Below are 24,043 nucleotides of genomic sequence, written 5' to 3'. Positions count from 1 at the left end.
TGTATAATGCAAATATTCGATATGTAATACAACTCTTGGCTGTTATTACTATCTCACTCAATATTGCAATATCTAGATGATTTCTACCCTTGAGGGAAATTCCAGCTTGAAAATGGCTTTCCGCTTCGAACTTGCATAAGAAGTGCATGATATAGATCTTCCAACGTACAACAAGCCATCTTACTTGTTTTACATAAGAGTCTTTGCACTCTTCTGCAAATGCACCATATTTTCCAACTGTTCAACTGCCTTTTGTGATTCTTAACTGGGATATGCCGGAAATTTAACATAGACACCAAATGACAAACCAACTCAACATTCAAGTTGCCAATTTAATCAACTTCAAGATAGGGATGGTAACTTCCAATTCTGTGTTGTTAGGAATGATCTCACACAAAATGAATCCATTATTGATGTCCTGGTAATTAGATCAACAACTTTGAATTTTTTTTGGTATGTACTGCCCTAAATATGGGTTCAGTCTGGGTCAAATAAGTCATGTCTGCATAAGTTACATGTCGCAGACAGTTTTAATTTGGATGGTAGAGGTTAATTTGATGAGGTCATAACTCAGTCATTCATACTCTGGTTGGAAACTTACTGAGAGATTAATGTGGGGATATAATTTGCAATTTTTTTGAAAATTATGAAAAACAAATCAGTTATATCTAGCTTAATTATGCATACAAGGAGTGGATTAAATGTCATCATAACCAAGCAAACATTTTGATTTGATTTGACCAAATTTAGCTTATTAATTTCTGATTTCTTTTGCAGTATTTTCATCTGTTAGGTGTGCTGCTTATAGTTACCCTGATCTTATTGTTTTATGATGCTAATTCTCATTCTCATTTGTTGATTTTCTTTAACAGTTAATCGATTCCAACATCTGATATTTGTGTTTTGAAGTGGTGTCTTAATTTGTTTAGGTGTTCTAATTTACCGCACCCATTGTTTTTAAGTGTGAACCCTAATTCATGTAGCTGTATTTACTTTTAATCATTTTCAGCATTGTTGGCTGGGTCAATTGCAAATGCATGATAAGAGTTTTAATGATTTTCTTTCTTCTTTATCTGTCTTCTACAGTGTTTTTGTCAGTCAACTCTGCCTGTCTGCTATAAATCTCTTCTCCATTCTTGATGACACTCGGTCACATATGAATTGGGTTTCACTTTGTTGATTCTATGGGTTGGAAAGGCTCCCACGTCTTGGGAATATATCAACTGCATACATGAAACTTTCTGTAATAAGCAAAAAAGTTATAAGTTATAACAAAGTTTACTAATTCTAACATACTTGTTTGAAGATAACAAGAACTTGTTTACGTTGTTGAGTTGAGGGTGAACAACTTTTTTATTCTTTTTAAAAGAACAATTGGAAACACTTAATCTATTTTTAACAAGAACAAGTATTTGAAAGCAAACTAATAACTTCAATCACTTCTTTAGGAATTACATGATCTACTATATAAGAGACGGAATACAGCTTTTCAAATAAATATTTTTGCTTTTAACATTCTCAAATAACTTGTAGCAAAACTAAATAGAATACTCACATTTTATGGAAAGAGGTTTAGTTTGGTAGAGAGGATTCTTGTAATGTATCCTTCTCTGCGTTAGCTGTATTGGCACCTAGTTGGTCTATCTTTCCATCTGGATAGGCTAACGGCATTTGGTTTTAGGATGGCAGCCAGTGACAGGAGTTTTGTTTCCGTTGAGGAGATTTTAATGGGATGTTCTAAGGTTAAAATTACTTTATTTCATTGAGTTGGAATATAAAATACTTTATTGTTTAAAGTCACTTTAGGACAAAATGACTTAAGTGACTAAAAGACGAAATAGCCTTTTATCCTACATTGGTAAGTTGTTTGTACCTCTCCTCACTTCGAGGTTATAAAAGAAGGCCTTTGCATTGGGATTATCATGATGAATATGATAAGTATAATATATTGCTACCACAGTTGCTTTAATGTGATGGGGCAACTTTGAGGACGAAATCCCTCGAGTTCTTTGAGGAAGTTGGACGTCACCCTAACCCCTCATACTGGGATTAACGTACACTCCAGGCAGGAAACTGCAAGTGAACAGTGAGTTCGTATCAGGCTGGAAGTAAGTTATTTGTTGCAGTGAAATAGGAATTACTTGTTGTGGTTCTTCCTCCATACTTTCAGTAATAGTTATTGCCGGCTAGGAGAGTAAGACAGCGGCTAGTATAGCCCTTGCGGTGTAGACAGGACAAGAGACACCTCATGACAGTAGGAAAAGTATCCAAAATCAGAGGAAGGGAGTATCGAACTGCAGTTACAAGCTGAGTCTGCAATCATGTGTTCAACCCAGCATCTATTACCATGTTATGAGAAGGTGTGTAGCCTGTGGGTTGTAGATGAAATTAATTCTGGGTCACACAAATCACAGTAGTCACAGTGCACCAATATACCTTGGCAACAGTCAACCTAGTTCCCACGTCCAAGAGAGAAGGGAGGACTGTTGATTACACCTAGGAGTGCAACTTACGGCAGAATACAATCTTCAGCTCACGTGGACAGTCACCTACAATGGCCCACTTTAGGATATCATTAACCTGCAGTAGACTCTCATACCTTGTTACTTGGGCTGTGCTCCTTCAGCAGCTAACATCCAGGTATTACCAGAATCAATTTATTTCAATGGCCCTATAGTTTAATACATGAGGACGTACACAAATTGTTTGACAAAAATTCCATCAGCATAAATGTTAATTTTTGGATCAGATTAAGCAAGGATTATTACAATTCTGCATGAACAATGTATCCAAATCTCCGACTTGTGTCTCGATCAGGGGGAAAAGGTATCCCTAGAGCATTTCAATACCCAAGCATGGATTGTGTTTGATCCCCCTAGGCTGCTTTGTGATCTAAAGCAGACCCGGCCCTCTGCGAGGGATGGTGGATGATCAAGTCAAGTCTCCTAGGAATTGTAGAGCCACTTACATCGTGATTGGTTGCACCTTGTAGCCTACTGCTACTCTAGTACAACTCCTGTCATGGATGTATCTAGCGATTCCATTCTGACATCCATTAATCTTACCTTGGCCAAGGATTTCTGTTGAGTTTGGAGTCATCATCTCACCTTGCCACCCCACCCTAGGTCAAGACATTCTCTCTCCTGAGGGTGTCATTGGAAGGTTTCCTATCATGACCTCTTTGTGTCCAGTTCTTCTATAGATTTGGTTTGCACTAATTGGTTACACTATGTGAAATGATTATCCTCTAGAGGCCCGACTGTGAGCAATGTTAATGTTTTAATGATTAGGAGTTAGTGTACTCTACTAACATGCACTACTTTATTTCCTGTTTACATCAGATTAAGAGAAGGGTACAATGGATTCTAGTTTGAGCTTAATCTTCCAATTAGTTGACCGATTGTTACGAGATGCTGTATCAAATTCATATGGGCTCAAAACAATCAAGTGGGGCCTAGTGGTGGATTGATGTAGGTATTATTTTTACTGATATTATATAGGTTAACATATATGTTGTTCAGAGGATTGATTCTTCTAAACCAAAGAATATCAACTCAACTTTTGCATCTATACTTTGTTGATGTCAGTTTTGTACCACTACATAACATATTAGCAATTGACTATCTCATTCAGAGCATCAAACACACAATTCCTCTCTTGAAAAGTTAATACTTATGCAGAGACAAGCAAGAACTCCAATGTTCCTTACACCTGTGGATACTAACTCAGTATATCGATGTGATTTGCTGGTAATCATGTGGGTGGCCTTACACTATTTGTTTGAGGACAACTTGAACTTTTTATGAGATGGTAGTGATGATGGTTTGGTATGAGTTTCAAATGGCGTTGATGGTGATGGTAATGGTAATGGGAGATGTGTGTACCGATAATGTTTTCCTTACTTCCTTCCTCAAGCTCCAATTACTAAACTATTTGTTACTCTACTCCTACTCTTATGGATGGAAAGATTAGCAAGTGGACGGGGATCAAATCTAATGAAAGTTTACCGGTGGGTCCACCTCCATAGATGCAATGATTGAAAGGAAAATGAACTAGTTTACCACACAAGGCTTCCCAACAAGCCGCTAGGATGCTAGTGGTCTAGTTATTAATCCCTATCAAACATCCACTAATGCTACCAGGCAACTATCCATCTACTTTACTCTTACTTAACAACTTGAAATGAAATCTATTTTAACAACTTTAAAATGAAAATCTTATTCTAACTAGTGGAAGTAAAAACCATGCAACAACACCAAAAGCTCTTAATCACCATGCAAGTCACAATAATGAGAAAGAAAAGCGATTTTTTGGCATTATCTTTGCAACAATTTTCTCCCGCCCTTACAAATGAGAGAAAATGGCCTTATATAGAGGCCAAAATGTACAATTGACGGTAGAGATAAAGAGGCAAAATCAACGATCTAGATCGGATCCTAGAAATCCTAATTAGGGTTGCTACCCCATCGGCCAATGAGAAGATGCCACCTCGTCAATGGACCAATGAAAAAAAAAAGGAAAAGTAGCAACCGATGAGAAGGCATCAAAATGGTGGCGAATCAGAATTAGACACTTGTCCTACCCTAGAAGAAAGATAAATTGCCACTCGGGCTTACATCAAATGATCTTCTAATATAAATCTCCCTTTTTCTTTCATTCTTTTAGCTAAGGCAACGAACCTAGCTAGCCTTTCATTGACTTCCTCCATGGGAAGGCAAGGTGTATGCTTTATCTTGAGCTCAGCCGATTTCATCATGTTGCTTGCTGGCTGTAGTGTCTTTTCATGGTCCTTCTCATACTCTTTTGCGAATCCAATAAAGGCATTGAGGGATGAAAGGGTGCCCAAATATTTCTTCTTGATAGCAGCCTTTCCTAACTCATCCAATTTTGATCCAAGCCCCGTCTCATTGATGTCCTCTTTTCTAATGTCTTCAAAATCAAGTGTCGCCCCAACGTCGCTCATCATGGTTGAAATGGAAGTGTCGACGCCTGGGCTGTGCTGTGCAATTGCATTTTGTATCTCCTCGAGTGTTCTCAATTTGGTAGTTAAGGCAACAAACCAAGACTCAACCGTACTCAATCCTCCTTCATCAACCAACTTGGCTCTTTCCAAATATTTCTCTGGTAACCCAATGAATGCCTGTAGCTTGGGAGTAGCTAAATCCTTGACTGGAAGGAAATCCTTCCACTCTTCAAATATTCTGAATTTGTTTCTAACAGTCACTAATGATCGGAATGTTGAGATAAAGGAAGGCAAGAAATTTCGTCCATCTTGAATTGTATCATGGATCCAATCCTTGACTTCATGTAGCTGAGCCACTATCTCTTCTATATTGCTCCCGTTGTCTTGAGGAAGGGCTGCCTGGTGCAGCTGTTGGATGGGCTGACAATCCCTCCAATATTTGTTCTCGGCCTCCAACTTTATGATATTTTCATTTGCTTTCCTCAATCTTTCTCTTATTGAAACTATGCCCTCCTGGAGCTCCTCACACTCCATGTCATCTATATTCCTTCCCAAGTTATGCTCCACTATCTCGTATTCTTGGGCTGTAATCTCATCCAATGCCTTGTCAACTGTCGGTATAGCAATCTAGACCTTTCGATGACCATCACTGTCGCTCCTAATCACCTTTGCTACTGTCTTTGCAATCTGTTTCTGGTTCTCACTATCACCCTTTTTCATTAATCCTTGGATGTCTTCAATTGTTTGGGCAGTTACTACCTCGCCTCTTGGCATAAACATTTGTCTTAACAATAGTGGTTTAGTGCATCTCTCCAAATTTGGATTTGGTTCAATTAGCCGATCATCACCAACGGCCTCGGGCGCTTGACTTATTTCCTCAATATCAATCGGTCCATCTTTTTCTCCACTAGTAACTACCATGTCATCTCCTTGTTGGTTTTCTGAGAGGAGATTACTCAGTGCTATTGCTGTAACCACTTGACTCTGAATCAGAGCTCACTTCTACCGCGGTTCTTTGCTCACTTATGTTATCTTCTTGGCCTCTAGCCTCAATTATACTTTCCCTTGACGGTGCTGCATGATGTCTCTTCGCTAGAGGTTCCAGATGTTCTTTATTTTTCTCAACCTCCAAAGCTCTCTTCTTGCCTCTAATTGTTTCTTGTTGCCGGCTACTTCCTTCATCCTTTTGTCCAACTAATTCCACTGGACCCTCTTTTGGCTTCATCTTCTCACAAGAAAGGTGTATCCTTTGGCTTTGTAGTTTCCTTAACTTTCTATTATACCACGACTCGGTATGCAAATCTACTGTCCTTGTGACTGCTTCCAAGTAAGGATCCTAATGGTCATCCCAATCTACTAGATTCAACTCTGTTCCTTCTACTGTATCATAGTTTTCTCTCAACACATCTCCATCATCTTCCAGTTGATCGGGAATATCAAGGCCTCTCCATTTGATATCTCTCATCATGTTCGCTGACAACCATGAGAAAGCTAGCTTTTTCACATGAAAGTCATCCTTGGCATTGGCCCAAAAGTCTTCTATAGTGGGAACATGTTTAAATGCATTTCCATGAGATACCTTGATAAGACCATTAGGATTGAATCCTTGCCTTGCTCTGTACCATTCTATATGATACCATTCCATTTCCTTCTCTGCAGCTGCAAAGGCGTCACGATTGGGGCAAATATCATTGCCAATTTCGAATGAGAAGGTAATGCTTGTCTCACCCTTGAGTTTCATTATTTTGTCATAATGCTCAAGTTGCCTAGCCAGTTCCATCAAAACTACCTTGTCGGGTGGGTATCTTGGAAGCCTCTTGGGACAAACTGTGCTTCCTGCTACTCTAATGTATGTAAATTGTGGAAATTGGATAAACCAATTCCCGTATTTCTTAATCTTTGCTTTTGCTTCCATAAAAGTCTCTTAGCAGGTGTCCCTTGTAATACACTTACTGTCTACATGGCAAAGGTGTCACAAAATATTTTGTAATCTTTGTTGTTGTGCAAATGAAGCGTGGATAGCATTCAAGCACCAAATATTGCCCTGGCCCACTGCCAATTTCTCCTGAGGCATTAAGTCTCAGATTTTTATACAATCTAGCAATTAGGTAAAATATATAGGATACCATGTAGAATTGCGGTTAGTTTTGTACAGTTCTAAGTTGCAACTCTAGATTCTCGCTTATGATCCTAGCCCAATCAAATCTTCTTTTTCCTTTTTCAATTTCATCAACAAAGAAGGACGTCCAGTTTTCGAATTGCATACCTTGAGCTAGGCACATGATCTGGTTGAGAAGCACAATGAGATCTCCATATTTTGATTTGAAGTTTGCCACTGTGAGCCTCGATGATTTGGTTACTCCTTTCTTTCCCTCGTGTAGCCAATTCTATTTTAGATGTATGAAATAAGCGTCTTGGTTATCCTAAAATGACTTGGTTGTCTGATCCATCATCAGTATTGTCATGCTCTTGTACTGGGGAATGTTAAATGCTTCTTCGATTGCCTGTCCGCCAATGTTGGCTAACACCCTCTTCCCTTCATAAAAAATGATGGATTTACTGATCAGATCAAACTTGGATGCGCACTCCATAACCAACTTTGGACAAGGCAAGGTAAGAGGAAAAGTTGCTGCATGTACAATTCCACTTCTGTATATCTTTTTTGCTATGGGGGATTGTCCTTCCTTTATCTGTATCATATTTATTGTACTTACATTGGTATCAGTTATTCGCCTCATTTTCGAGAAGAAAGTTGTTTTGGGCATCATATCACCTTTGTCTTTCTTAGCGTTTGTTCCCTTAGGGTTCTTGCTTGCACTAACATCTACCATCCTAAACACTTATTTTTGCCCCTTTGTTCTAAGTGATATGGTCTACCCTTTTCGATCTCCAATCTATCGATGGATTCTAACTTATTTCTGCCTCGTTGAGTCCTATCACTACACTTATCAATCTCCAATCTTCAACTTAGGGGTGAGACTACCACTTATTTTTGCTTCTTCATTACCTTGGGATGTACTACACCTATATCTCTCAACTTCAACCTAGGGTGGTCTAGCTTATTTTTGCCTCTTCAAATGTCCTATCATGGATTTTACACTTATCAATCTCCAATCTTCAACTTAGGATGGGATGATGAAGTGGTGGATGATGAATGCAAGAAGAACCAAGAGAAACAAAACTAGACAAGAACAAAAGAGTGAAATCCGTTTAAGGAGCACTTTCAACTCTAAATGAATTGAATTTATCTTTACCAATGATCGGGTCTTCTTTTGAATTCGGATTAGACCTAAGAATTTAAAGCCCCCTTGCAAATATTGATGCCCTAACTGAAGAAATCAGAATTTTGTCCACTTGAAATTGCCCATGCATGTGCCAAAAAATTAGATTTAATCACTTGTTTTCTTCACCAACCAAAATTGTGTAAGGAAACTTGGTAAGAAAGAATATAACCGTTTCCACATAACCCATAATAGATTTGAAATAAACATGGAATTAAAATCCACATGCAAGAGAATAGACAACATACCTACAAAATTGTGACACAAGATATACCTTGGGAAACCCTCATTGAGGGAAAAACCCAGCCTCCAAAAGCATCCATCATCATGTATTATTCAGCAAAAAATACCATTGCCATACAACCATGGAAGCCTTCATAGCCATAGCCACAACCGAGCAAACTATGTGAACAAGCATGAATCCACACATCCCATGCCATGTTTTCAACCTTCACAAATGCTCCCTTGGCTAACCTGTCAAGCCTTGTCCCGCTCGACTCTTGCCTTTTGTCTTCTCCTTTTTCTCTTACTCTCTACAACAACTACCCTTGTGGCTGCTTATATAGTAGCAAGTCCCACAAAACCACTAAGTGGTTTTACATAAACCATGTGCTAAAACCATGTGCTACCTAACCCACTGACCCCACATTTAATATTGGGCATTTAATTCTTTTCCCCAATATTAAATAATTACATAAAATATTATCACAATGTCACAATACAACTCATCAAGAATATTCCATGGGAATCTTTACATGTTGCACGTCCATCTAGGTACAACATTACATAATAAAAAATAAAATAATAAAATAAAAATATTATGCAATGTGTGCAACACCCATTATCTCAACAAATTGGCCAACCACTAGGAGAAAAATCGCAGCCTCTTTAGAAGAAATCAGACCTCAATAATAAATTGTCTAAGGCCAGGAAAATCAGATCTGCCTTAGAGAAGTCATCAAACATGGACAATTTGGCCCTTGCAACAATTCGCTAAGCATGGAAAATGTTCTCCTTTGCAAATAAAAATCGCCAAGCTTGGAAGACAGCTGCCCTAGCAAGGAAAATTGCCAAAAATGGAGTGCAGATCTGCCTTATAAGAATTGCCAAGGAAGAAGAGCTGCCTTAGAAAATCGCCAAGAGCTGCTCTTTGAAACAAATCACCAAAGCCAAGAAAAGACCGCACAAGAATGGAAGAGGAGGATGGAGTGAATAAGGAGATAAGGGGAAGGAGATCCCTCATATACCCAATTCACTTGCCTTCTCTAGGTGGCCAACTTGCACCTAGGAGAGAAGAAAATAACATTAATTCGTGCACAATCTGGTCCCAATTAAATGATAAGCCAAAAATTAATTTTGCCATGATGAAATTTACATTTTTAAATTGCCGGTTAGACCAAAATTGCAAAAATAAAATAAATAAAGCCTTGGAGATGCTAAATGTTTTCATTTAATGACGATTTAGTAATTAATTTATCATTAAAAATTGGATTTGGCAAGCCAAAATCGATTTTTTCAATTTTAAATTACTTATTTCTTTAAATATTTTGAAATCTTCAAGGCAAATTTAACCCATTTAATGCCAATTTTTGCAATTTAATCTAAATCGATTTTGCTATGCAATTTAATTTTTTTTAAAATAGAAATAAATCATTTCTCTAGAATCTAAAATCGATTTTCCAATTTGATTTCACCATCAGAAAATTAATTTTTTCACCGAAAAAATTCAGGATTTAAAAAAAAAAAAAACCGAATCCAACAACAATTTCATTTTTTGGAAATTGCTCAAGTTTATACAATTATATCCAAATTTGCAAAAAAAGTCGTCTAAGTACAAAATTCACAATTCTACCTTGCCAAGTGTTGTTCTTTGAAACTTGTTTGGCCTAAGGATAAAATTAGTTATTCTGGAAAATCAAGTTAAAACCGGGTGAAAACAAACCTAAACTTTTCTCCCTTCGGGCCCTGAAAACGTCCAAGGAGTAAAATTTTCTAAGATCGGAATTTTTTTGGACAACTTCAAAAATTATTGCCAGGTGACCAAAAAAGGGGGTCCCCAAAATTTTTGGGGCGATGGTGTGAAAACCTCACAACATACTTATATTGTTCAGCTGTACATGACTGATACTTGTCTAATTTAGGTTCAATGGGGAGGAAGAGTCTTGTTGGAAAAGATTCTCCTAATCTTGAAGAGTTATGGCACAGTTTATCTTTATCTCTAATTACTATCAATTCTTGGAATTGCTGCATCTCATTCTTGAACTTTTATCTAGTTCTCTATTCTTGTTTTCATACAAGGTCTGGTTGATTATTATGAAAATTGACAAATGATAGAAGTCAAGCATCTGAATATATTAGTATAGCAGCCGGTGTTATTTGTCTCCCACCACAGTAGTTTGGAAAGATTCTTATTAATTTTGATGCTGTTTGCTGAGTTATCTAGCTTGTATCTACATATTCTATGGATTCTGCCACACCATTTTGCATTTAGAAAAACTTCTTTTGTTATCAGCAGCGCTATAGTTATCTAGCTCAATTAATGTTAATTCACTGCTTATAGAAAGTGATGGTGACAAGAATACAAACAAGTTCTCTTATTGACACTGGAAAGAACTCCTGTTTTCTATTCCAGAATGCTAGAAGGTCATTCTTATTAAAGCAGAGAAAGACTTCATCTACGTTCTTCCAAAAGAATGAGAAGGTGCGTTTGCTAAGGAAATACTAGAAATCAAGATTCAATGAGGAAAGAATGAATTCTTTGTAATCAAACTAAACAACAGTCTATTGGCATCGGGTTTACTTGCCTAGTATTGTGTGCAATCTCTTTTTGAAGATTTAAGTTTTGGTTTTTCCCTTCCTTTCCTAACAACTTGTATAGAAACTTCTAACCTCCATTATGATAAACTCTTGTCGCATTCTTGAGCTCCAAGAATCAGTTTTCCCGTTGCTTCCTTCTTGCGTTCTTGTTCTGTGTGCACAATATGTAAAACACTTCCTATTAACACATTCGCCACCTTAACTCTTTTCCCCCCACTCCTCTTCCAAGTGGAATGACTACATATCTTTGTCGTGGGATTATGGAGGTGGTGCTTTGGATGTGCCAACTTCTTGTAATTCTTCGTGCCTTCAAACATTAGGAATTCTTACTATTATTTCCCAAATTTTCTAAGGTTACCCAATCTTCGCATGATAAATCCTGATGATAATCTAAAGATTTCGGCAATGATATTGGCTTTCAATTCATATTCCAAGGGTGGGGTCGAAATAATAATAATACGGAGCAAACTTTAGAATAAGGAAAATCTAATTGATCAATTATATTAAACTTCAAAGGATGAGTGGGGATTGTTGACACAAAAGCTTGCACCTTTGCTTGACGTATGACCTTCAAGCGACCTCGTGTAACATGGAAACGACCTCCAAGTGTGGGACTTGCGCTTTAAGGTTGAATCTTTGGAGAAGGCTGACTTCCTACAATCAGTATGCACCTAACTACTCTTTGAAGGAAAAGGGAGAAGGAGATGCATGAAATCAAACTACCTAATCTAATCTAAAGGGAGTGATGCACTTAGATTGAATGGTTGCAACTCTAGATGTAGATGTACTACACATCAATGAAACACCCAAGTATACTAATATTAACTCTATTCTACCTTCTAAGAAACCATATGCAGGTTTAGAATTGGTTGAAGTGCTGAAAAGAAAGGAATTTCACTATACAACAATTGCTAGCAGACTTGACACAACACATAGATCTGAAAAGATGAAAAGAAACATTCAAAACAAGACAATAACATGCATAGATTAATGAATGGCAAGAAGAGGTAAGAACATAAATATTTCATTAATGGAAGGCAAAGTTGCCGAGCATAATGCTACAGCAAAATACAAATAGGGAAGAACCCTTTACAAATATTTACAATTGCCTTTTATAAAGTTCAGACATAAAAACTTCTTCCCTAAGGCAAAGCTCAATTGCATTGAATTCAAACTCCAACCAGGTGGAGTTGAGTTGCAAAAGAGCAATAACTACCGATCAGAAGAGATCATGATTAGGTGCACGTACCTATGCAATTTACGGTGATTGGAAGAAATCTGCATTAAACAGGCACGGAGAACACTCAGAAGTGGTTGCAGACGATCAAATGGATCTGATTGCCATTAAAGAACTGTATCTGCTAGTGTTTTTGATGTTAAATCAGCCATGTTAGATGGTCAAATGAGGTCAATCCATCTACCCTTGCCATGTGGCTTATTGTCCTTGAAGTTTTTCACCACCCCACCCAGCCTCCTATTTTTTTGTTGATCGTTGACTGCCCTTGTTCGTGGCTTCGCAACTTGTTTCCTTCATTCATTGTTTGACCTTGCGAAGCTGTGACTGCCCATTATCTCATATTTATCGCTGCGTCGCAGCTTGTTTTCACTTTATTCTCCTAACTGCAGCGACCCTGCGAACACTATTGCTTTGCCCTAGTTGCGCTTTCGCAGCTTGAAATCCTTTTTAACTGCATAACTCTGCGAACCCGCGACTGCCTCCATGTTTCATGCTTATTGCTGTGTCGTAGCTCTTTAACACTTAACCTCTTAACCGTAGCGAACCAGTGATTGCCTCATTGCTTATAATCTATTTAGGACTTCGTAGGGTGGCGACTTGTCTTAACTGATAACAAATTTGCTTTGTGAACGTGTGAGTGAAGGGTCCCTCATGTTCTTTTAACTTGGTTGCCGGTTTGCGGCTTATCCTTATTGACTTTCCTTTAACATCACGATTGAGCAATCACCATATTTTGCTTTCATTCTGACTGCACTCGTGGTCTGATTACATCTTATAATTATTAACCGTGTGACCATGCAATTAAGTATCTTTTAACTTCTCTCACTAGGTCGCAACATGGTTTGATTTTCTTCTTCTTAACATCGCTACTGAGTGATCATTCTATCCTTACTTTATGCTAATTGTTTTGCCGAGTCGTTAACCTCATAGTTCTCATCCTTTTTGATAGCACGACTAGGCAAACAAACATTTTATACACTTTACGACAATGATTATTGGGTCGCAACTTATTCCTCTTACTGCTTAGCTAACATCGTGATTGTGCGATTTAACACTTTCTTAACCTTTTCGCTTGGTTCTGGTTTGAGAACTGGATAATTTAACCACGCGACCAAGTAAACAAAGAACTTTTAGCTTCATAACTGCTTTTGTGAGGTCGCACTTCATTCTTCATAACATGACTGAACTAGCTCGACCATGCGACTGAAGACTCTTTGTGGGCTTCTAGCCATTTTTGCGCAGTCGCGGTTAACCTTCAAGCTTTATCTTTTGAGGCCCCAACCATGCGACATGACCATTCGCCCAGTCGCTGTCAAAACTTAACATATCTTCTTATTGAGGCGACCATGCGACTGAGGCCCTCACTGACTGCTTTGCTCAGTCATGGTATAAGAAGAGGTTAAGTGCTTAACCCTTACAACTCAACAACCAAAGAAAAATTAGCATTTTGTATTACTGTCATAGCCTGAATCTTTATACGGTGCAAATGCAAAAGTCTGAAAAGACTTGGGGCTAAAAAGGGAGAGTCAAAGCCTTTTGTCATATCCTAATTGGCTTGCATGGCAAATAAAAAGTTCAACGTACGCGAACCATGGTTGTCACCCTAGTTTTCATGAGATTGGCAATATTTGGAAAACCTAGGTGGGGGGGGGGTGGCGCAAAAATGGTCAACAAGGACCTTATGGATAATGAGAGAATCCTATGTAGTGAAGAATTTGTGGAATAAGTCCCAATTTTGGCTAATAACAACATTATAAAGTTAATTATATTTTACGTGGAGCTAAGTAATGGAATAAATGTATAAGGTATTTAATTAAGGTTTTAAGTGAACTTATTATTCCTATATCCAAATATATTTTAAGTGCTTACTCCCATAATCATTTCATCTTCTTAAATTTGGTTGGACTAAGTTTAAACTTGGCGGCAACCAATAAATGAGGTATGATTAGACTAGGAAAAAGGTCTAAATGATGATTTACAAATTCGCTAAGAGAAGCGTAAAGGGGCACCCCTAGAGTTTAATTCACCTCGGCCATCTAGGTACTTTCTTGTCAGATCTGACCAACCTAGTTTATCTTGAGCTTGATCATCCAACATCCCCTTTTTTGGTGATAACTTTTCGCCCTTTGGGTTCAATTCGCTTTCTTCCTAGATCCAATCAGAGCAAGTGGTTAGACATTGATAAATCAATTTAATAAACAAGATTCTCATCATGAAATTAGATTACTGTGTCTATGAATACATTGCTATTTAAAATTAAGTTCGATCCATACGTCTAATTAATAATCTTGATTACAATTAAGGCATAATCAAATAAAGTTAACTTGAGAATTTTAAGTTTGAAATGTCCTAAATTCCAAAACCAGAATCCACCTAGGTCAAAGTTTGCAAAACCACAATTAGTCCACATATACCAAGGGCACCAAAAGTTATACCACTGTGTGTTAATATTGAAAACCATTTAGGGCAACCAAAACCACTTTTTAGAGTTGATCTTTTCCCACTTAGGGCACATTTACAAAACCATTACAGAAAGAGCAAAATTCATCTAGGGTATCAATTAGTAAAGGCATGAGCATAGAATTATCAAATGAGAAGGGCGTGACACCTGCAAAGTTAGATTTTATGCCTGTTTGAAATTGTGATTGTGCTCCATGCACATTCATATGATTATGACCATAGTTTAAAAATTTGGTTTCGGCAATTTCTCGTTTGGGCCAAAATTTTTGAAAATATCGAAATTGGCAAAAACTCGATGAAAAATTTGGTAATAAATCGACACTTTTATTGAACATTTGAAAATATGTAATTTCTTAAAATTTCTTACAAACTCATACATAGACATCAAATTTGTAGAACATATAATCATTTGAGATATCCACCATTTATTAATCAAAGTTTTGAGTTAAATACTAATTCATAGCAACTAAAACTTAGTAGATTAACATAGTGATAGAATCATATACCAAAAAACAAGTACATTATCTGAATATAAATAAGTTCAATACAAAAGTCAAACTTCATGAAACAAAAACCTCTGAATATATATTTGCTTCAAGTTTCAATATCAATGAAAACTAAAAGTAACAATCATAAATTGCATCTACGACTAAAGCTCAAAAGAGATCACTCCTGCTGGGTGGGTAGTGTTGGAGTAGTTTCTCTCGCAACATCCTCAACATATGCGGAATAGGGGCTTCAGGCTCAACAAAAGCCTTCTATGGATGACCAAGCTCATGTTCCTCCTCACATGCTGCCACATTTGCATCCCAGTCATCTTCCTCCATCTCAAACTCACCTAGCTGCCTCATCTGTCAATAAATGATCCTCATATTTGAGGCCTAGTAGAAGAAGAGGTCTCTCCACTTGTTTGTGATCTTGTAAAACTAAAAGTCCCCACTAAGGCTGCCATGGCCTCGAATGTTCTCTTTTTTGCTGCCATATTTTGTGCAAATTCTGGAAGGCTTGTCAAAGCCTCTCTTGAGGCCTCTTTTGTTCATTTATCACACGGTGAAATATCATTGCTTGGAATCTTTGCAAGATGGTATTTCAATTGGCTTACACCTGTAGTAATATGCTTGTGGCAAAAGATACATTGGACTTGTCCTTTGTTTGCTCTTTGGATCCCATATTTCCATAAAGAGTCCTCTCTGCCACCAGCCATCTTGTGAAAAAATAGGCAGACATTAAGAATGTAGCAAAAAAAAAAAAAAAAAACAATTATAATTAGAAAGCGTTTAAATTTACAATAAATCAAACTTAATATTCTATAAATTTATTAAAATACTGTTACAAATCTAATAAAATATATTATAAAATAGAATCTTTTAATATAAATTATAGATCTATTAAAATTCAAAATCTATTATAAATCTATTTAAATATATATTTATTATTTATTATAAACCTATTTAAAAATAGTAAAATACAGTGAATAATGCTATAACAGTTAAAAAAAACAGTATTATTATAAAAAATATTCAAATTTCACATATACCAAAAAAAATTACAAAATATATTCTAAAATAAACATACCTGTAAACCTTTGTAAAACTCTATATCTGTCGCAGACAAATGAATGTGTCGATTGTTGCTCAGAGCCCAGTGTTGCAGAGCCAGGTGTTGTTGAGATCCCAGTGCAGAGCCGTGTGTTGTTGAGATCTCAGTATTGCAGAGAATGCTTGGCTTTTTCCCTCGCATTTTTCCTCATAAATAACAGCATTTTTTCTTTGCTTGGCTTCTCCTTACCGTTTTTGGTGTAGCTCAATCGTGTATGAGAACAAAACAAAAATGAGAAAGGATAACCTAATATCCTTTTGTCTTGCTTGCTGACAGGGATTTGTCGAGATCCCAGTGCAGAGCTGAGTGTTGTTGAGATTTTCCCTCGCATTTTTCCTCATAAATGACAGCATTTTTTCTTTGCTTGGCTTCTCCTTACCGTTTTTGGTCTAGCTCAATCATGTATGAGAACAAAACAAAAATGAGAAAGGATCACCTAATATCCTTTTGTCTTGCTTGCTGACAGGGATTAGTCTTGTGTCTTTTCCAGCTGACACGGCAACGAAATTAGCGAGTTATCGGCATTTAAAACTGAAAAAAAATGTTGTCATTTTTTAGTTTTTCTTGCCCCCGATATTTGCTGCATTTATTTTGGCAGCCACTCTCACTCGCGATATACCTTAAGTTCTGTGATATAACGCAGGTTTTTTAAACAATGATTATGACATTTAATATTGCTGTTGAAACGAGTTCTTACTCAAAAAACAGTAAACGATGCACCAAGAGTTATACAATTAGATTGAGAACTTATTATCTTGCTATATAAACAAGTATTCTATGATGCACTTCAAATATTTTGATTGGCAGATTCTCATCTGTCACTGTGTCAATATTTGAGAACTTTATAATTCATGGTTGGTGATTATATTTTGTTGGACCAGTTGACATGTAGAATGTGTCAATTTACCTTGCTTTATTTACGTTTTGTAAGAGTTTCTCTCTCTGTTTTATTCTTCCTTTTGGACCATAGAAATTCTTGTATTCTGCTTCTATAATTAACACATATCTATACCATTGTAATGAGGTTCAAACTCCATTGGTACTTTCACTTTTCAAGCTGAGTTTTGTCTGACATGGATTTGGTGATGTTCATGGACAAACTTTGACAAAACATTGGTAATTAAAAAAAATACAAAAACTAACTTCAAACAACAATCAGAAAAGCCAGGTTGTGACTAAGTGGGGGTGACGGATGAGTGAAATTAGAGTTTTTAAACTTCATTTTATTTTTCTGTATGCATTTAGCACATCTTTGTTTTATTTCATTTTAATTCTGAGGGTTTTACATGTCCAATCAGATTACTGGGCTGTGCTAGCCCACAAAACTGAGGTTAGATATTACAGCTATACCTTGCCTTGGGCTTGCCCAGTGCTCACTATTATTTGCCAATTTTCAAGATACTTATTTGATTCATCACTTACACATTCTTCTTGTCTGCTATTAGGATGTCTCTCAACTATAATTCCCAACTGTTTAATTTGTTTCCTCTCCATTAGTTGTTAAATATCTGTTTATCCCTTCATATTTGTTTAATCATGGATATATTTTGTATCTCAAATGTGCCACCATTAGAGGTACATATGGTTTGGAATTATAAATATATTTTAGCATATTTATATGTTTATGAGTTGATTTTGCCTTTGTCATCTCACTTTGGGGTTTTCATATTTTTAGATGTCATGGGTTATGTATTCATATTTATATATTTTTATGTATTTATCTTAAGTTTACTATCAATTGTTGCTGTTTAGTTTAACTTTGCAAATCCAAATAATGTTTTTCCTCAACTGTAGGACTTAATATGTTTATCCTTGTTTGTGCAACAGGGTTTCTGTCATATGGAGTTAACTTGAAGATTTTGATCAAGGCATATGTGCAGGATAAAAAATTCACTGAAGAATTACTGAATAGATATTTAAATTTTTTTTTAATATAGTTTTCCAGCAGCATATACAAAAGATGTCAGATAGGGTGGGATATGAGCTCTTGGAGATCCCAGATACCCCACCAGATCATTTGGCCACAGAGGATTGTGGTCGTCTAAGAAGCTATTCTGGGGCAAGGAGACAGCGTTCTGTTTGTTTTCGGAGGAGAGGTGGAGAGGATGAGAAGCTAAGCAGCAAAGAACATGACCAAACTGTAAGAGAAAGGGCCACTTCAGGTTCTCACTTGTCTCCACATTCTGGAGGAACATCATGTAGGTTGCAATATAGCTTGAGGAGGGATGGTTTTACACAAAAGCAAGACCATCAGAAATGCAGATCTTCCTCTTCAGAATGTTTTCATCCTCAACAATACTTATGCCATCATTCAGAAGGATTACTGACAGAGCCACACATGGAAACTTGTACTATGTCCAGAAAGGATGAAAATAACCAGACTCTTAATATTGATGAATTATTTCAAACTGCTCGAGAGGAAGTTAAAAGGAATGACAAAAACACAACTTCTAGTCATGCAATTCCTACACCTATACGGAATCGAAGAAAAATGTTGGTACGCAATGGTCGCATATCTCCAAATGGGTTTGCTGCAGATGAAGCCATCTCAAACAAGAGCATGAAAAGACTACGAGATGCCAGTGTAGAGGGGCATGTTATGAATGATGAATCTGCAGATGCAAACAATTTCATCAGTTGTGATATTGATTTCGAGCCTAATAACATTTCATTACCTATTTCTGCCCAACAAGAGGATAAGAGGAAAGGCAAAGCAATTGTATCTGGTGATATGGGTGAAAGAGATGAGAAGTTACAAAGGAGGTAATTGATAAATTTTTGCTTGAATGTGGTTTGACCACTTCCAATTAAAATCAGATGTAATTATATACAATGTGTAGGATTCTGTGGAGTGTTAGTTCATTTTTTTCTCTCTGCCAGTGATTCTCTATGTTAGTTTAATCTTTGGTGAAACACATTTTGAATAATTGTGTTCCTTTAGATTCTGGATACACTGTACTGTTTATCTGAAAATTTGGTTTCCATCATTGTTGCTTGCTGAGTTGTTTCTTCTTTATTACAAGCGTTGTTTATATTTCTCTGCCATAGGACAGTGAATAGAACTTTTTGAATTTTTGTTGCTTCATGTTTAATAGAGAGTTTCAGCCTTCTGTATGGTGCTTTTCACATCTAATTTTTAAGAAAAGTTTGAGTACATTTCAGTATTGTATGTATTTTAAAGCTCAGAGAGGCTTTTATGCATACAAGTGTCTCCCAATGCCATTGAGCGTATTAATTGTTTTCATTTATCATTCATATGGTGCTTGACCTTGCGTTTTCATCTTTAATGAACATGACTTGGTTTCTGGAGGTTTTAATTTTTTAGGTAGTTACGCTGGTGCATATTTTTCATTTTAGGTGTTTCTACTGCAATTTGCCCCGGTGCTTTATCTTTGTAGTGTTTACTTTTTATTATTCAGATCAATGCTTGATAGCTGTATTCTAATAGTGGAGTTCAATATTTAACTCTTAAAAGACTATTAATTATTTATTTGAATTTTATTCATCATTGTGTTTAAGAATTAAGAGAACAATCTAATTCTATATGGTCTGCAATGTTGCAATTTACTTTTTTCTCTGTTGCCTTTTTGCAGGAAGAGAACGAGGGGTAATTCTTCAAGTTCCGGAGAAGTTAACAGGTTTTCTGTATGTAGAGATGCTACTAGTCTCTGGCCTCACAGTTCTTCAGGTTTGGCTACACAGGGTATGAGCCAAGCGTGTAAAAATCATGTTTCTCTCAATAGGTCTAGAGACCTTGCATCAGAAGGAAACATAAAGTTTACTCGTAAGCCTCAAGGTTGCTCAAGAGTGCATCAAAATGAAAGGCAACAAGCAAGGCTTGACAAAGTCAGAGGTGATTTACCGCCTTTATCTTTATTTGGGGATCAGGGGAATTCTTCTGAAGCAGGTTCACCAGAAGTTGTATTCCTGAGGTCACGCAGATCATCGCAAAGAAACCCTATTTCTAGTTTCAGAACTAGCAATGTCCTCCAGGAATCCATTTGTAATGTTGAGGTTGATGATCATAGCCCTATTGATGTTGATAGCTTACAATATCCTATCAATGAAACTGTAGACCTGGAGGAAAGTAATAATGAAGCAATTGTTAAGGCCAGACAAATAGAACAAGATGAAATCTTGGCGAGGCAGCTCCAGGAGGAATTCACAGGCCAAGAACTTGAAGGAGGCGTACAGGTAAGTCATTGTTCAGACATGTATTTGTGAATATTTTTATGTTTACTTAATCTTGACATAATCATATTCTACTGTCTGATCTTACCTGAGGTGCTTGCATCATGAATATGAATATACTAATACAGTTGTATGGTTACATCTGTTATTTAAAAAAAGAAGTGTTAAAAAAATGGAATGCTGAAACTATAGACGTTTATACATTTTTAGTTACAAAGTTGATGTCTACATTGGTAGACCTTATATGAAAAAGGTGTCACTCATTTTACACAAGTTAATACAAGTGCATGCAGCAAGACGATCATATTTCACGTTTGATGGTGTTGGGTAAAACTGAGGTTCAACTTAGTGATATATGATCGAATCAACAATACCCTAAGAATGTCAATCCAAGATTCGTAAACTTGTGAGATATATAATGGCTGTTTGCTCAAGGGGTGAAAATAATAAATCAAGAGGTTTATGAATGCAAATTACTGCTTGCTAATAAATTAAACTATCCAAATCACCACACATCTAAGATTACTGTTGCAAATGGATTATAATCTAAAGTTGGAATTCTAATTAACACACCTTTAAACAATTAAACGCAATGTCTTTATGAATGCTATTGCAAAGTTTTGTCCGATTAAAAGTTGATTTGATTAAGAGTTGAGATCTACTTGAATTGCGATAGGAGGTTTAGTAGCAACAGGAGGTTGTTTACAACAAACTGGTTCTAATACAGAGTGCGACAGGAAGTCTGATAAGTGCGACAGGAAGTATGATAAATGGGGACAAAGAGTATTATGAATAGCGACAGGAAGTGGTTCGATAGATGGATGGATGTGGTAGGAAGAATGCAGCATACAGTATTCTGTGATAAACTTATGCAGGCAGAAAAATAATGATATATAGCGAACAATTACTTCATAAGAACGTCGCAACCAATTACTTCATCAGACTATTGAATTCTTAATTAATCAACAACAGGCATTGTACAAATTTGATTAACAAACATATATGCAATAAACTTTTTATAAATGCACACAGGCAATTCAATCTGTAAAGGAACACACGAAATCAATCAATACTGAAGTATTCACAACACATATTAAAGTAACCTCACCAAGTTTCCTGAGAGGGGGCCCTCCTCTGGTTCGCAAGGTGAGAGGTGTTCTAAAACCAGCTGCTACAGAAACTCCACGCTTTTTAAGATCACAGACTTCAGAGATAATATAAACAGAGTATTTTCATATATCATATCTATGTTGTCTTTTGATGAACATTTACTTAGATAGGCTTGAAATGTTTAACCATCTTAATAACTAAGCTAGAATGGCTGATGGCCTACTCCCTAAATATAGATAATAATTTGTTTTGGCCGCTGGCCACACATAACAGTTTACAAAACAACCTGGCTAAAATAACATACGGCCAAAAACTGATTTGTTCAGCCATTCAGAACTGGTTGCCTAAAATAATATAGTAAAACTACAGCTTTCAAACTGCTCCTTCAACTAGACAGCTGGCTCCATACTCACGCATCCTTAGTCCTTGTAGCAGCACCAGTCAAAATATATCGTTTTCTTATAATTAATAGCTTTTTAGGAACTATTCTTCTCTCTTTTAAGAAGTACTAAATATTCTATTTTCCTATCAATAATTTAGCAAAAAAGGAATTTCATGCCAAAGAAGTGGGAAATCTAGGAGGTAAAAGGTTAATAAAAACATAACACTATCAGAACTCATCATTTCCTCCCAACCGAGGGATTTGCATGTCCTCATGCAAACAATGTGTACAAACCAGGTGGAATATTGCTGTCTAGGTGCTCCATGGACTCTTTTGGGACAATAGCTGTACTGATAATGTTGTCTTGTAGTAATACCCTGGATCTGAGTTGTTGAAGCTCTTGCTGAAGTTGAATGAAAGTATGTAGAAATTCGTTGACAGTAACCATAGAAGTGCCTGGTATTGCTGTTGTCAGTGGAATGGAATTAAGAAGAAGACTAGAAGTACCCGATAGGTCCTTTGGAGGCATGTCAGAGACAATCAAAGACTATGATGTCATGGCCTTATCAGGTTCCGAGCGACAGGAACTCTTTGTATTTTTTGTAGCATCTCCCGGAAGGGGTTCTTTCTGAGGTGTTTTAGAATTGGCTTCCACATTTTTCTTTAAATGATCCTCATCTTGTTAATAGGTCCTCTGGATAGTATTTTGCACCATAGCATCTTGCCATACAACACCAGGTTCAAGTTCATCTCCTACATCAAACGTTTGTTGACCCATGTCTTCTTGATCAAGATTGTTCTTTGGAGATTTTGTAGCTTTATCAGGGCTCATTTGTTCTATGGGTTCACATGCAGGTTCCTTATTAGTTTGACTTTCAAGGGTTTCTCCCTCCTTATTTGTTTTGGGATTTTCCAATTCATCCTAAGGATCACACTGCTCTGCAATAGTATCACCTTCGTTAGAATTATCTTCTTCGTTAGTAGGGTTTGGTAGACTTTCTATGGATGGTGCATTCGTCTGTTTCTTCATATGTCTCGTTTGACGACGGTATTCCCTACCCGCTTTTTCCTTTCGTTTCTTATTAGAGCTACTGGTCAAAACCTCAACTTCGACATCTGTAGCAGCTTGAGTGGCATTGGCTAGATTGTCTAAACGACTAGCAGATCGTGGAGGATTACAGTGTGCTGAAGAGGGGCTAGGTGTTTTTGTACTAGAGGAAGTGCGAAGGGCTTTTTCGGGTGTTTGCAGGGGCTCACCAGCAAGGTGTTTCTTTGGGTTGCGGCTTGGAGAGGGTTGTTCCTCAACCATAGTTTCAATTTCTTTTGGCTGGGGTCGAATGGCATTATAAGCAGGTTGTATAAATGCATCCCATGCTATGGGGGTTTCCTGAAGCTGAAGACCATGTATGACCAATAGCTTAATAAGACCATGATGTGCTAATGAATTCTCATGACCTTCCCTAAACTGAGTGCAAGCTCTTTTCAAGGAATGATACAGGTAATAGGGAAGATTAACAAGTTGCCTTAACCTTAAGTGAAGCATGAGCTGTAAATGATGTGCATGAACAAAATCGAAGCGGCCCTCACAGGTGATATACTGACCTATAAATAGGGTTACTGCATCCCATGGGGAAGGAAGGGTTTTGCGTCAAGCTCCTTGGCCCTTAACAACCTCCACAGACTCGTTGCGTTGCAGGAAATTGGTTCTGCCGGTTTTCAATTCTGTGACCCGAGTACTGGCAGTAGGAAAATACATCTCACCAATTTGAGGAAGATCAGCTACAGCGGCCACCATCTGCACTGTTACTGGAAATGTAATGCCCTGCATTGTCACAGTATCTTGAACAAAAGTGTGGGAAAATTCTTCAGCGATGGCAAGGTCATAACCTTGCAACCGATGGAAGAAACGATGCCATCTTGCATGACCAAAAATCTTATATGCTTCACCATTCGCCAATAACTCGTCCATGGATTTTGGTTCAAACCGCTTGCGTTTTCCACCC

At 37.1% G+C, this 24,043-nt stretch overlaps 1 protein-coding gene across 1 annotated transcript in view; it reads left to right on the top strand.

Moving 5' to 3' along the window:
- The window catches only part of LOC149528421 (uncharacterized), a 99,996-nt gene that overhangs the window by 22,317 nt on the left and 53,636 nt on the right, over positions 1 to 24,043 (top strand). The window contains exons 2-3 of the mRNA XM_089811540.1: positions 18,185 to 19,120; positions 19,951 to 20,551. Of these exons, the coding sequence (XP_089667666.1) occupies positions 18,318 to 19,120; positions 19,951 to 20,551 (1,404 nt within the window). The 5' untranslated portion in view covers positions 18,185 to 18,317. The remainder of the gene's footprint in view (positions 1 to 18,184; positions 19,121 to 19,950; positions 20,552 to 24,043) is intronic.

The sequence above is a fragment of the Cupressus sempervirens genome, chromosome 11 (genome assembly GCF_028749045.1).
Source record: "Cupressus sempervirens isolate cs-2001-9-10 chromosome 11, ASM2874904v1, whole genome shotgun sequence".
NCBI lineage: Eukaryota > Viridiplantae > Streptophyta > Pinopsida > Cupressales > Cupressaceae > Cupressus > Cupressus sempervirens.
The sequence above is the reverse complement of the archived record's forward strand: the minus strand, read 5'-3'. Positions and strand labels throughout refer to the sequence as shown.